Raw genomic sequence first — 16,482 nt, 5'->3', positions numbered from 1 at the left:
ATGAAAAGGTCTTTTTCGGCCACTGTAGTCTATTTAGTATTTAGTCAGAGCGTATCTAATTTTAAAATTGAAAATTTTGAAGCTTGAATCCAAGAAGGGTTAAAATTTTTCTTATCATATTATTAGAAAGACAAATGAAGAAATGGTTTTATCCATAGCCAAGATTCGGGTAGAACAAGCTATAACCATGTAAACAAGTGTAAATAACTGAGACAGGCGTTCCGAGTTGACACGTCTGGTCTGACCTCTTTGCACAATGTAAGTAAAAAAACAACACACCTCGCATTGTTTTTGCATTGTAGAACCCACTCTTTCTGCCCGATAGTCTATATATAGATATGGCCTCATAACTAAAATGATAAACTTTCCAGGGATGTTACTCCCTTTATTCAAAACTTAGTTGAAGCTGAAATATCAACGAAACAATACACAGGATAGAGCAGCCGTACATGTACACAGTATGGGGCAGCAGATTATCGGTCCGTATGAGACACGTTTACACAGCAGTGAAGTGGATAATAAATTACACTTTTTGTGCACAGAAGGTTATTAGAATTAAAGGAAAATCAGCAACAAAAAGAGAAGCAAAAATATACAGCAAATCGAATGAAAACCAATGCATAATCATGGCAGTTCAGACTGGGATCACATTCCATATGTTTTGTCAAGTCAAGTGACCAGACCATCTGCAAGCAACATAAAGACTAGGGGAAAACCAGACTGAGTTGTGAAACAGTCATGTTCTTTGGTCATACTATTTTTCTCTTTCTGTATACTTATAGTAAATCAAAGTAGAGCCGCACTTACAGCAGATCAAATGAGAGCCACACTTATAGTAAATCAAAGGGGAGCCACTTACACAACTCGGCAAAATTCATCAGGATGTTCCTTTCACTGTCCACCATGGAATCAGGAAGCACAGTACCATTTGGATGAACAAAATCATTGGTCTTTATGCCATCAAAATTGCCAAGTAATCCTTTCACTTCTCCTTTGAGAGTTGTTGGTATATCGATGGAAAACTCCAAGTTCCTGATACCCACATAAACTGTGATTGAAATGGCTGGGAAAGAGAAAAATAGGTTAAGTGCAGGTTCCAAGTAAAATCTCTCCTCGGACATGTAAGTTATCAGCCAGTCTAAGAAAGTATGAAATTAAGACAAATATCTAATGCAGTCCGCAATTCAGTTGGCATCAAAGAATACAGTTAAAGAATACTCCACTCATTCTATAGCTAAAGATGATAAACCTCAGTTCAAAAGTTAAACAAAATTATCTTAAACAATTATTTACTCTGTTGGTCTATGTAATACAACTGTTGCGTTACAAGTAAGCAAGGCTTTTTGACCTCATTTGGAGGGTGTGAATTTGCATATGAAAACATTTGTATGGGTTGCTTTAAAAGAACAACTAATCAAATAGTCACCATAAACAAATTGTTGGCAAGCTGTTCAAATTATACTAAGACAAAAATTTTGAAATCTTTTTAAATTGCAGTTTCTACATCTGTGATATCGGTCTCATTGTTTTAAGAAATGTTTTGTTGAAATTCAAATTCTAAATGTTGAAAAAAGCAAGGAAAGAAACATAATTTAGGTGCAACTAAAAAAACAACAACAAAACCAGTCCCCCCCCACCCCTGGAAAAATTTTGCTTTCTGGACTTAGAACAGTTGACCAGCTTGTTGATGAAATGAAGAACAAAAATGAAGATGATCTCACAAGAGGGAAAAGTAGCTGTGACCGAAATACGTCCATCAGACTCCCTTGTTCTCCTTTGAACACCCAGGGTATCCTGAATTGACTCAGAGTAACTGTCCTCCCCATAGAACTTAGTGGTGATCTCATCTCCATTAGCATAGAGAATCATTCCTGAAAAAGAGCACATTTGATAATCAGTCATAAAAAAAACTTTTTTGAGACGTGTAGCCTATACTTTATGCCAGTAATAGTTTCGAGATGTTCTTGGCAGGCCTGTTTAAATCCAGATGTTATGCATTAAGAGAAACCAATTCTGATATCTGAAAAAGGAAATTGTGAAATTCTTAGAGATGGATTTTTAAAAAAAGTATTATTTTTGCCTTCATTTGAGAAAAATCAAGTAACCTGTAGGTTGTTATTTAATTCAGAACACAAAGAAAATTCTCAGCAGCAAAATCTTTTTATCGTTTTTTTTTTTGGTGCTACTTTTATCTTCAAGAAGGTTCTCTTTCTGATAGGCTGTTCTCTTGCTTTTCAGTAGAAGGAAATGACATTCCTGTTTTAGACCCTGGCTGCAAATATCAGAATTGTTATTTCTTTTCTTTATTAACTCTTTTCCTACCAGGCCAAAATCACCACTGGCCCATGGCTTTTCCCTGACCTATTTTTAGGCCCCTACCCCACCAAACAAAAATGTCAAAACATCCAACTAAATACACACAAACCATATCATATTTCTTTTTTTTTTTTAAGTAAGTGTTTTATGGCACTTGCAACACAATAAGGTCATATAAGTGCCGAAGATAAGAGGTGTTACAAGAGAGAAACAAACACAAAAAAGAAGGAGAGGAAATAAAGATGATAGATGTTTGACAGGAAAGAAGAAGTGAACCACACCAGAGCACCCGCCAACCACCCACCCATATCATACGGCCCATCAAACACAAGGTTAAAGAATAATCTATGAGATGGTGGTGCAATATTGAAGATTTATTTCAATTATATTAATTTGGGTTTTCTAAAAGTGATTATGCAATATTGAAGGCGGTTATATGAAATCAACAATTTTCCAGCTTTGAAAGGTCATATAACTAAAAAAGCACAGCAACAGCACAATTCAAACTTCCCAGGTAGGTTGCCTCAAGCAATGGAAAAAAAATGCGGAAAAAGTTGTACACGCATACCTGTTACAGAAGTGAAAATATGAGATGTATACTGAAGTCAGGAGAGCACTTTTCTTTTCAGTTTTACATTGCGAAGGGGACAGAAAAAAGCACTGAAATGACTAAAAATCGTCTGTCAGTGCTATATTATTATTTCCTTTCATATATCTGTTAACAGGAAGTCTATTCTATTATTTCCAAAATGTGGATCGGCTGAGAATTTCGTGTCTTTTCATTACTGGATTGGAAAAAATAGCGAGCCACTCGAGCCGTATTTTGCGGCTCTCGGTCTGGCGAGGCCACATCCAGTAAGGGAGGCTCTCGCCGTCCGCGAGCCGCATTTTGCGGCTTGCGGTAGGAAAAGTGCTAAAGAGATAGAATGAAAACAATAGTACTATAATCCTTTGCCCATAGACATCTGCTGTAAATGTCAATTGGTCACAACAAACAAAACAAAGAAATAAAATACTGGAACAAATGACATCAGTTACTGTAAATTTAACTAACATCAGATTAGACAACAAACAAAACATCAACACACCTTATACAAAAACATACAAGCTACATACAAAAACCAGAATCTGAAAGTATTTGTCATTACCGGACACTACATAGATGGGCAAAAATCCCAAAACAACCAAATTGATGTCCTTAATAACTTTTCTGCTGTAGTTTCTCGAAGAATCAAGAGTACATCTTGTTCCAATACCACACAAAAAGGGATTGTACACTTATCAAGTGGATATGGCCAATATCACTAAAATACACCAATCAAAATAAACGTAACCTACAACAACTTCCAATACCAAAACAAATGTTAAGGAACTTCTCAAAATATGCTCCTCACCGTCTAGATCATCGTTCAACTCTACTTGAAATAAAGCATCTGAGCCTTCTTTGACCACAAATGCCACAAACACTGTAGCCCGGGTCTTGTTTCCATCTTTGTTAATAGCTTGTGCTGTTCGGGCTTGGAGCATGAAATCCTCCGAAGCAACCTATGCATAAGACATGAACAGGAAGTTGATAAGTCTACATTGCCTGCCTCAGGTCCTTCAAAGTATTGCTAATGTCAAAAGGTGAAAGAGAAAAACATGCCGGAGTGTCACTCAACATTAAAAAACCCCTCACCTGAATGTGTAGTATGGTTAATGCTAAGGCTTGATATCCTACCGCAGGCCTACATACATAAAGTCAAACCATCTCAAAAGGTAATCTGTTCAACACGGTCCCCTGTACAAATGACCACTTTCCATTTTCCCCCTTACATCTGTCTAAAAATTCCCCTCTGTCTAAGACAACCACTTTTCTCCTCAACAATGGGAGACTGTCCAGGACAATTTTGACTGTATTTGCAATTCCCACCACTGGAGAAGTAAACAGTCTTTATTTTCCACAATCAGATTTTTTTAAAAGCTAAACAAGAAACATATCATTATCAACTTCACAATGATGGGATGAGGACTCTGAATGTCCTTGAAGAGCCAGAAAACGGTAAGAAATGCAACATGTATTAGATGGGTTGGAAGGGTAAAGACTTATTTGTTCTTTACAGGATTTTAAGATCAAATGCACCATAGCCTGCAGGTGAGTGAGTGGGTTGATGGATGGGTGAGTGAATGAAGGAGTACGCAGGTGAACGAGTGAGTGAGTGGGTGGGTGGATAGATGAGTGACTGAGAAAAGAGGCAGGGAGGGATGGATGAAGAGGAATAGCTAATACACAGATTAATAGGAGAATAGATGAAAAAACAAGTAGTCAACAATATAAAAGTCACATTTGTGGTGAAAATCACCATGGTTTTGAATGTTTGCATTGCAGAATATGGAAAAACATTAGTTCATTGGCAGCCTCAAGCAAAACATTTGTACTGTCAAGCAGATTAAACCTGGGGATATGTTTTACTGGTCAAAACATATCCAACCACAGCATGAAGTAAAAAGAAAAAAAAATCTGCTCCTGCTTGGTCTATGTTAACTGTTTATCATTAAAAAAAATTTTTTTGAGGGGTAAAATGCAGCACTCAAACACCTCCATTGACATAATTTAGATAATTGAGGAGGCAGTCTTTCAACCATGCCTGTCAAGGCCAACCTGGGTAGAGAGGGATACAACATCCCTGCAGAAACACTGACAGCTTGAAAACAATTTTTTACCCACTCAGGAACTTGCCTCTCCTGTGTGTGACAGCGAAGCACCTCCGCTTCTCCACAGACGCCTGTGACAATTTTTTGCAAGCCTATAAATTGAAACTGCCCTCCACTATAGACTGTGAATGAACTATTGAAAGACTGCTGGCAGCAGATGTCTAAAAGGTATTAATTGTCAATTGGTATGCATTTCGAACCAGAGCCAAGATGTATTCGCCGAGTCCATTCATGGTGTAATCTTGACCATCTACAGTCTTGATGTGAGGGTCACCCAGAGCACGACCTGATGAAAATACAAACAAACAAAGCAAATCATATCAATCTGGAGTATAAATACAAACAGTGAAATATCTTGGACCTCATGTATCTATATCTATTTATCTACCTACCTACCTACCTTTCTGTCTGTATATGCATTCATACAATACAAAGATGTAGTTATTTCACAGTCATAATTTCCTTTAATTATAAAAATATGAGCACCGCATACTTTCAATCATTTTACACACAGCAACTTCATATAGAAATGGAAACAAATTTCTGTCTTCATTATTACTCATCTCGTTTATACCCTTAACTCTTAGTGTCCGGCTCGCCACCTCACGTGGCGCACTAAACGTAGCCAAAACGCCGGCACGCCACTTCATGTGGCTCTCTATGTCACCTAATATTCTGGGGCTTTGTGTAAAAACTACACCGTGTACGGAAATCTTCATTCTTAGAGATCACTTTAGAACGGAAGTACGCAATTTTCGAACCCAGTTTGTGGTGTTTGGAGCGTATTTTCCAGTGAATTTGTTGTGACTTTTTCAGTGCGAATTTGTCAACTCAAGTCAGCTCGTTTGTTTATTATGGCTGCTGCCAACAATGGAAGACAGCAAAGGCTTTCTGCCCAAGCTGCCGTAGATTTGTTCCAAACTATGTGTGAGGATGAATCTGAGCTCGATTGTAGCGATAGTGACTCGGATGGGAACGATGTCATAGGCAGAGACGAGTCTTCGAGTGAGTCAGACCTTGATGAACCCGGTCCGTCAAATTCAACTTGTAAGTCGAGTAGAGGGGCGTGTCCTTCAAGGGGTAAAGGGAAGGGGCCTGGTAAAAGAAAGGGAGCTGGTGCTGGGAGTACTGAGAGCAGAGAGAGGTCTAGATCTCCCCTTCTTAGGCCTAGTACTAGTACTGGAGATCATGGAAGAGGAGACACAGAAGTGGGAAACAACTGGAGACAAGTGAATGAAGGGGCTACGGCAAATAGTTTTCGGTTTACGCCCCCGAGAACAGGAGTTGACTTGGAGCTTGTGCCACAAGGTTCTTCTCCTATCCACTGCTTTTTGGCACTGTTTACTACAACAATTCTCCGTGGCCTGGTGACAACGATCAATGAGTACGCACAGCATAAATGTGCAGAGCTTCGGGATACTGCGAGTGCAAGATCTGTCTTTCGAACATGGACAGACATCTCACTTGGTGAGCTGTACAAGTTTTTTGCCGTCCTTATTTCCGTGGGTATAGTGCACAAGCCAAGCATTCACAGCTACTGGTCAAATGAATCATATCAATGCACACCGTGGTTCAAGAAAATGTTCACACGCGACAGGTTCCAAGTAATTTACCACACGATGTTACACGTTTGCGAGGTTGGAGCTGAAGGAAAAGCGAAAATTGAACCGTTTGTAAATTGTTTGTTACAACAGTTTCAAGCCGCGTACTACCCAAAGAAAAATCTCTCCCTCGATGAAATGGTTATCGGCTGGAAGGGCAGGTGGGCACATAGAATGTTCAATGCATCAAAGCCGAAGAAATATCATGTGAAGACTTTCGGTTTATGCGAGAGTGAAAGCGGATACGTCCTGAATTTGCTAATTTATTTTGGGGCTAACACCTCGTTTGACCCTCGTCATCATGATGCTCAACAGGCAGAAAAGGTTTTTAGCACTCTGCTGTCACCTCTGTCACCTGGACACCACTTGTTTGCAGACAGGTACTACACCAGCTATCCCCTGCTGAAATATTTATCAAGCGAGAAATATTATTATACCGGGACGGTAAATATAAATCGACGTGACTTCCCGCCTGAGCTGAAAACAAACAGGCTGGCTTTCAGAGAAATGAGGTGGTACATGCAGGATACAAAGTACCTGTGTGTAACATTCCGAGACAAAAAAGCAAAGAAAGCGTGTGTCTTGGTATCTAGCGAGGCACAAGTACGTGCAACCGAGGTGAAAGGGGTGGACAAGCCGGTTGTAATCCAAGATTATAATAAAAACATGAACGGCTGTGATAAAATTGATCAAATGGTCCAGACCTATGGTACCTTCAATAGAAGAACAAGAAAGTGGTGGAAGAAGATTTTTCTGTGGATCTTTGAGATCACACAGATCAATGCTTTTATTCTTTACACCAAATCTCAGCCTGAAGGTGCCAAGAAGCTTCCGTTGCTGAAATTCAAAACGAAGCTCATTGATGAGCTGTGCAACCTTGCAACACGACATCTGGCTGAGATACAAGAGAATAATGACAACAGAGGTCATGCCCAGCCAGAAAACCCCTTGAACAGGGTCTGCAATAGCTCACATGTCATTATGAAGTCAAAACTGACCCGTGAATGTCGAGTGTGTAGCACACGCGAAAAGAGGGTGAGGACTTCATTCTTCTGTAATGGGTGTGACAGCCAGCCATTTCTGCACCCAAATAATTGTTTTCAGCAATTCCATTCATCAATGTAACTGGGATTGTGAACTGTACATAGTGTAAATCTTTTTTATAGTTTTTATCCAGTGGTGTGGTGTATGTGCTTTTTTACCTGTACAGTATTTGAGTGACCTATTTCAAAGTTACAAAAACTTTTTTGTGTGCATCAGAAACCCCTGAAACTTTCAACATGAACTGGAAAATGGACATACTTTCATTTGATATACTGTTTCAAGCATTCTGAATGGATTATTATCTGCCATGAATACATGTAAGTCGAAAATATGTTGATTTTTTCGCCTTTTTCATCAATTTCTTCCTCCATCAAGCCACATATCTCTTCTCTCATGCCTCACATATCTTTTTCTTTACCAAGGTTGAATTGCTTGTTCATTTCTGAAAATTTTGATGTGTCATACAATTACACAGGTAAAAAAATAAGAAAGTTATAATCATTTTACCACAGCCCCCTAAAAATCACAAAAAATGGCTGCGTAAAAAGGTGGAATAGGCCGGCGTACACTAAGAGTTAATAATATTGTACTACATGTACAGTCCATGCCGGCTTTAAGCACGGTCGTCGGGAGAAAGCTTAAGCGTGCTTAAAGCCGAAGCGTGCTTGAGTGCAAAGTAGACCTAATCCAGAGATTTTCATGTAGAAAATTGCGTGTGCTATTTCCCTTTGTTTGTAAGTAGGCCTATAGCGGTCCCGCAAAAGTCTGCACTGTTATTTAGACACCCGTCGTGGTAGTTTTTATTCGCTTGTTTGTTTTTGTTTTGTGATCGAATGGGAAATGAAAACTTAATTTAGACGGCCAGTCATGATACAGCACACTAGGCCTACACTCTGCCTGTGCGTACCATTGCCCGCTGTGCCACTCATACCACCGCCTTCATTCATCCCACCTCACGCGTGATACACAATCAGGATTAAGGATAGCGAGGGTCAAAGGTGAAATCGCAGCCAGCCCCCCTTTCTCGTCTCCCCGACTCTCTTTGTATTTTTTTTGGTTGTGTGTAGCTTTGCCCTAGGCCTAGGCTAGATCCTATGTCCGCAAGCGCGGCTGTGTGCATCTCCCTTCCTCTCCGCCTGTGTGAGTGTGTGTGTCCATCACTTGCATTCTTTGTGTTTCTCTTGACACACTCCACTGCTGCGGTGTAGACTGTGTTCGAACTTCGATGGGTCATCATGAAAATATTGACTGTCTTGTAAATAAAGCATGCTTGAAGCCGAAGTTACTGTGCTTAAAGGCGTGTAATTTATATAGCAAAAATTCAGTAAGAGCCGTTTAGCGTGCTTGAGTCCGAAACGTGCTTTAAGCCAGTGTGCTTAAAGCCTGCACGGACTGTATATGCATACCTGAGACAAATGTGGCGTTAGGATTGCACTGTTCCTGTGGCCGCACTTTGTTGAACATTGCACATGTCTTAGAAGGTTTGGAAGAATCTCTGCAGCACCACTTGTGAGGTAGCATGTCCTCTTGGCGAGAGGATCGAACTGAGTCTTGCCACCACCACGGGTCATACAACAAAACATGGCCAGCATCTGGGTCACTGAAACACAACAAAAACACTTTTGTTCAAAACTAATCAGTGCACGCGTGCAAAAACTGCAGCATAAATAATGACCTGACAAGAATGTATGGGAGACGCAAATGCTCATTGTAGTACAATTCAGCAGTTGACCATAGAGTAAGCTACAACATAACAGGACATTAGACCAGAGAGGACAACACAATATGACTTTAAACCTCAAGGTACAATACAACATGACACTAGAGAACAGTATGCAAAAAATGTGACTTGCCAAATAGAAGAAAGCCAAAAAACAACCAGATTGACAACACAAAACAAAATCAGAGTACCTGTTGTTTATTGATATTCTACATTTCATTCTCTCTTTTAAGAAAACAATCGTAAATTCTTTATCTCTATGAACTGCATCCTATATTATCCTCTAATTAAATAAATTCATTCAAAGTGCATGATACACACTAACTGTATTAAAAAAGCATGATATAAACCTCACTACATTCTCATATACAAAATTTACAGGCAGAGGATAGTTTTGAACAAACGAGTCTCAAGATTTTTCTTAAACTCTGCCTCTGATGTTATGCTATACGTTTCTTTTGGGAGAGAATTCCAGATTTTGGACGCATAGAAAGAAAAAAGCTCTCTGCCCAACAGGTTAAACTTTACTGTGGGCACTCTCACAAGATTCTCGTCCACAGATCTCAAATATCCTGATGGTACATGTGACGCAATAATATCTTTGAGATGTGGTGGTGCTTTGTTGTCTATGTGTTCCGCACTATTTACCGATTGGTGCAATCGTTTTAAAGATCGTATAATAGCGCAGCAATCCTAAGATTGCGCTGTGCGTTTTAACGATTGTATAATTGTGTCATTCTTGTGAGCTCTTCAGTTTCATATCTTAATTTTAATATTAATTTAAATATTCATATTTTTACACTTTTGAAAATGTATGTGAATATTCTGTGATGTGTGAATAAAAGAATAAAGAGGTAAGTGGATTTTTAAAAAATGAATAAAAAAAAAAAAATTAACACAATCTTCAGACTGCCACCCAGTTATATGATCATTCAAACACACGTCGCAATCTTAAGATTGCCGCGCAATTATATGATCGTTAAAATGCACAGCGCAATCTCGATCAGTAAATAGCGCTGAACATATGCACTTGTGATATAAAAGAGCAATTTGGTAATCAATTCTGTCTGTAACAGGTAGCCAATGTAACTTTATTTATAAAGGTGCGATGTGTTTATATTTAAAGTTTTTTTAAAAAGATTAATTGAGCAGCTCTATTTTGGAACTGCTGTAGTCTGTTAAATCATTTCCAAACTTAAAACTGGTAAGAGTAATCAAGTCTTGATAAAAGAAATGCTGTGATGAGAATCTTGAGAGAATGTTGATTCAATAGATGAGAAATTTAACCTATACTCCTTAATTCACAATACATTTGTTTGCCTAGGTGATTACTGACAAGAACCCCCCCTCCAATTATGAGCTTACTTGTATTGAATGAAGGAGCCTCTCTGATAGGCATCCCACCAAGCATCCCATAAACCTGTCCAGTCTACTGTTCCATTTTCAGACACAAAGTCTTCAGTCTTGGGAACTGAAACCTTGTAGCAACAAAGCTGTAAAGGAAAACAAAAATAATTTCAACTTGAATCATGAGAAATTAGTGCAAAGACCTCATAGACAAGACTTCTGGACACCTCAGAGGTCACTGCCCAGTATACTCATCTCCCACACAAGCTCCGTTCAGGACCATGAACAAGTAAATATGCAACAAAATGTTGTTTTTGAAAAAAAAACCTATCCGACTACTACAAAGATGGCACTGAACCACAGAGTACAACACAACAATGGACCACAGGGTACAAGACAACACTCGATGACAGAGTACAACACAATATAACATTTGACCACAGGGTACAATAAAGCACTAGATGACTGCGTACAACACAATATAACATTAGATCACAGGGTACAGCACAACACTGGATGACAGTACAGCACAACATGACATAAGCCCGCAGGGTACAACAAACACAACACTGGACAACCAAGTGCCTTAGATGGGCTACAGTAGAAAATAGTTTTATAAAAGGCTGCAGCTAAAAGCAAATACAGTCTAAGATAGCCATTTATTTTTTAGGAGAAAAGTCCTCGTCTTTTACGAGTGGACATCTTGGACAGCGTCATTATAATATAAAAAAAGATGCAAGGTGGGAAGTGGTAATTTACACAGGTGATTATTTTGAACAGGTAGCGGATAAAACAGGCTTGACTGTATAAAAAAAATCATCTCTCCCCCTTTCTGTCAACATCACTCAAAGAGCAATTAGTCAGGTAAAGAATTATTAATCTTGACTATCAGTCTTCATGAAATGTCTAGTGTTGGGTGTAACCCACATACCCTGTTGAGTGTGTTTCCTTCCAGGCGTTCCAACCTTGACTTAGCCACAGGACTGAGGGCAGCACAGACTAAGAAAGTCCCAGGCTGGTCTGGTATCTCCTGCCACTCAAAGAACCACCATTGACGTCCCAGCCGCTCCATGGTACAGGGACAGTCAAACAAGCCTGAAGTAGAGGAAATTCATGACAATCCTAACCTCTTGATATGTAATAATAATAATAACAATTTATCCATCAATGTCTCATGGTGACCAATACATTTGCAGAGGAGACTTAAAAAAAATGGGAAATAGAAGAAATAAGAACTAAGATGATTTATGACTTCTTATGACTTCTGCTATGGCCAAAATGACCAATTCTGACAGTTAAGAGTAAGCCACATTCTCTCAAGGCTGAAGAATTTATTAATTTTGTGAAGCCACTTATGACTATAGAAATGGTCAAAAGACCCCATTGTTTTCTGTACTTCTTGACCCCCTGACATTTTGCAGAGCATTAGATCAATATCTCTTTTGCAGTACAAAAACTATTCCAATTATAATGAGATGAGTGGGGTAACTAGCATGCCATCATGAAATGAAGTGAATTGCAATATATTCAAACTTTAGCAGATGGCCAACTGCAGTGAAACAAGACTAACTGAAACTACAAACATTTTCAGCTCTTTTAAGTTTTCAGCAACTTAACTACCATACCTTAGACTTTAAAAACCTGCAAGTATGGTATTGTGAAAAAAGCAGAAATAAAACCACCTGGCAGCATTGCAGCCTATTAAGCACACTTTGCAGTTATTGGCAAGTTCCACCTTTTCTGACAAGCGTTGAGAGACAAAATGATCTGAAAGTTACCATCGATCATTTGGTCGTAAGTGTCGTTGTTCACCAGATGGCTGTTTTTGAGGTACCACTGCTCACAAAGGGCATCTGGATTGTCCATGAGTCCCACAAAATCAATCTCTGTTCCGTATCGTCCTGTACAAGCATAAAATCATTTATTTGTTTGATTCTTTCAGTGCAATGGAAGCGCACTGACATCATAATGGTCGATGAAAGCTATGAAAAAAACAAACATTTAACAACACAAATATCAGAGGAAAATAAAATGAAGAATATTTACCAGAAGGTGTCCGTTCCTTTACAAGGCTATCAATGTACTTTAAGAATATTCTTTCAAAAGTCAGGGATTTCCAGAAACGCTGAATTAATTGCTTTGATTGACAACATTCCAAGTGAAAAATACATAAAAGATCGAGAGAAAAAAGAAGTAGAAAAAGCAAGTTAAGACTGCAAAGGTCGTAATTATTTTTTTGAATTTCAAACTATTCCATTATGATGTTTATGTGAGTTTTAAAATAATGTACTGTATGAAACAAATCTACTTGAAACCACAGCCATTACTTTTTCTTCTCTAAACGTTATATCATTTGAAAAGAAGGAAAAGAGTTAAAGTTTTAATCAACACAACTTCTCTCTCATTTAATTTGAAATACTATTTACTTTTTTACTGGGACTGCCAAGTAACAAAGACATACCTGTATTTCCGATACGCTTATCTAACACCGTTGTGATTTCAGTGTTGTAGTAATCATTGATTTTGCGGAACTCAGGAGTAGGTGAGACAAAACCGACAGCTATCGATCTGTAAGCCTCAAATTGCCACTTCATTTGGCCGTACTTGTAAGTAGTCAAGACAAATGTCTGTAGTCCATCTGTGATCAGTACTGACTGGAAAGTGTTCCTTTCTCTTTCCTTCAAGAGTAGAAAGCAAATAAAATTTATTTCATAGAGAAACACACCCTCTGGGACATCAAAATGTATTTACTTATTCAATTATCATTAAAACATTCTGAAATGTGTTTTTCTTTTCAATCATTTAGTGAAGCACCATTTCCTTGTGTCTTTATAACTCTAAGCCTAAAGGACAGACCAAAGTGCACAAATGATATTGAGAAGTACAATAAAAACCCTAAACACTGCCCGTTTTAGTACAGCATTCAGAAGTGAGCATGCCTTAACCATATTCAAAGCATTCTGAAGAGACATCCAGCAGGTTTGAGATCACCACCAGGACAATATGCAATGGGGGCTGATCTGCCCAGATCATGAGCAAAATACCAAGAAGCTATAATGTACTATAACTGAGCTTGCCAAATAAGGTACAGAATGTGCTGTTTCTGAGCCAATGGCCTCTAAAACATCTCTCTCGCAAACACAAAGTAATTTATTTAGATTCTTTGAGTAATGAGAAGCACATTGACCCAATAATGGTAATTTTGTTCAGGGAAAAGCAAAGAAGACAAACAGAAACAACATAAGGAAGAAAAAGAAATAGGACCTTCCAGTGATGCCCTCCAACCACGTTGAATTACCACAATTCCATTTTCGTACAAATCAAACAAGAAAACAGGGAACATCTAAATGTTAGCAAAAAAGCTGATTTACTGCTAAGATCTAACAGCTTGTTAATTTCTGACATATGCAGCTGCTTTCAAGAGATCTAATTAGGGATATTTTAAAATATAGACACACCACGTGCCATATTATATCTGTAGATAAAACTCAGAGGAATTTTCTATGAAATATCACTGGGATGATCGAAAATCTAAACACCATACTGTAAGGTTAAAGATGAAAACCCTTTGATTGGCACTATAACTCTAGCAGCAAACAGTAATCAATAATAATAATAATGAAGATAAACACAGCTCTAGGCGCTTTACATAAATGAATGTACAAACAATATTCACGCACGCTACACACACACACAATACACACACTCATACACACACACACAAACACACATACATATACACATACACACACAAATACACACTCACGAACACATAACACACACATGTGCACACACATGTATGCCAAACACAGACACACAGACACACACACACACACACACACACACACACACACACACACACACACACACACGCACACACACACACACACACACACATCTACTTGCTTATCACACGCACACGCTTACACATCGTCACGAAATGAGCATAAAATAATATACACAAAGATATTCACAAAATACATAAATGGATACATAGTCATTCACATAACATTGTACCGAACATGAATCTACTGACATAAAAAGGATGTCATTAAATGTGTCTTTAAAGATTTCTTAAATTTAGACTCAGATGTTGTATGTCTCAAGGGTTGAGGAAGAGAGTTCCAAACTGACGAAGCAAGGTTGGCGAACGATCTTTCAGTTAATTTTTTACCCCCTTTTCTAGGAACTCTTAAAAGATACTGATCGCCTGATCTTAGTGATCTAGATGGAATATAAATCTGGATGAGATCACTAAGATATGAGGGAGTTTTGTTATTGACTCATTTATGACATAATATTGCAATTTTATATGACATTCTAGCTGACACGGGAAGCCAATGCAACGTTCTTAACATGGGCGTAATGTGGTCCCTCTTCTTTTTCTTTAGTACAAGCCTAGCAGCATGATTTTGAAAACGTTGTAACTTGTGAAGAGTGGTATTTGGTAAGTTAGCTAGTAAAGCATTGCAATAATCGATGCGCGAAAACAAGAAAGATGACACGAGCGTTTTCAACGAGTGTTCATTAAAAAACATAGACATATGACCAATTCTACGCAATTTACAAAATAAAATGGTACATAAATAATTGATATGATGTTCCATTGACAATTTTGAATCAAAATACATCCCCAGATTTTTTGCTTTATTAGTAAAATACAGTTTTTCATTTTCAGTACAAATATGATCAATGTCTACGGGGATATGGCTTTTCTTTGGGTTACATAAAAGAATTTCAGTTTTATTTTCATTAAGCTGGAGCTTACTATCAACCATCCACTTTTTGATGTCATCAATGCACAGACCCATGGTAGTAAGCAAGGTTTTAACATCTGATGGTGGAACAGATTTATATAATTGTGTATCGTCAGCGTACATGTGATAATTCATATTGTGCTTTCTAATCACAGCTCCAAGCGGCTGTGTATATAACGTATACAAGATTGGACCCAATACTGAACCTTGAGGCACTCCAAAGTCTAGCTTAAAAATTGACGAAAGAGAGTCGTGCACAACCACAGATTGTGTACGGCCAATCAGGTAGGACCCGAACCAGTCAAGAACCCTGCCAGACAGGCCAAACGTGTTGAACAATCGTTCAATAAGAATAGTGTGATCTATAGTGTCAAAGGCAGCACTAAGATCAAGAAGAGAAAGAATTGATATTTTGTTCTCATCCGCCTCACACAAGAGGTCGTTATATATTTTCAATAGCGCAGTTTCTGTGTTATGAAATTGCCGATAGGCAGATTGATATAATTCATATAAATTGTTTTCTTTTAAATGATTCTTCAATTGAACCAAAACAACTTTCTCCAAGATTTTTGACAAAAAAGGAAGGTTGGAGACAGGTCTGAAATTATTGAGCTCCTCAGGGGAAAGATTTGTTTTTTTGAGAAGGGGAATAACTAAAGCATGCTTAAAGAGTGATGGTACTACTCCAGACTGAAGAGACTCATTAATGATAGAAGTTATAAATCCAATGACACTATCAAGATGTGTGATGTGCAGTTGTGTTGGAATGGGATCAAGACTACATGTTTTATGGGGTGATGACATTATGATTGATCTTACATTTTCTTGTGTTACACATACAAATTCATTAAAGATTACCCCAGAAAATGTTTCAAAACATGGTAGTTTATAGGTAGTCGTGTCAATTTTTTTCCTGATCGTGGATATCTTGTCTCTAAAGTATTGACCAAAAACATCAGGAAGGTCCCTTTTAGGTACATTCATGGGAAACTTGTTGCTGGCC

At 38.2% G+C, this 16,482-nt stretch overlaps 1 protein-coding gene across 1 annotated transcript in view; it reads right to left on the bottom strand.

The window, feature by feature from the left end:
* The window catches only part of LOC101854936, a gene marked incomplete at both ends in the record, with an annotated part of 275,129 nt that overhangs the window by 45,716 nt on the left and 212,931 nt on the right, over nucleotides 1–16,482 (bottom strand). The window contains 9 exon segments of the mRNA XM_013080473.1: nucleotides 860–1,063; nucleotides 1,722–1,871; nucleotides 3,711–3,861; nucleotides 5,211–5,296; nucleotides 9,062–9,255; nucleotides 10,741–10,868; nucleotides 11,654–11,817; nucleotides 12,501–12,623; nucleotides 13,184–13,400. Of these exon segments, the coding sequence (XP_012935927.1) occupies nucleotides 860–1,063; nucleotides 1,722–1,871; nucleotides 3,711–3,861; nucleotides 5,211–5,296; nucleotides 9,062–9,255; nucleotides 10,741–10,868; nucleotides 11,654–11,817; nucleotides 12,501–12,623; nucleotides 13,184–13,400 (1,417 nt within the window).

This window comes from Aplysia californica, unplaced genomic scaffold (assembly GCF_000002075.1).
Source record: "Aplysia californica isolate F4 #8 unplaced genomic scaffold, AplCal3.0 scaffold00088, whole genome shotgun sequence".
NCBI classification, from domain to species: domain Eukaryota; kingdom Metazoa; phylum Mollusca; class Gastropoda; order Aplysiida; family Aplysiidae; genus Aplysia; species Aplysia californica.
The sequence above is the reverse complement of the archived record's forward strand: the minus strand, read 5'-3'. Positions and strand labels throughout refer to the sequence as shown.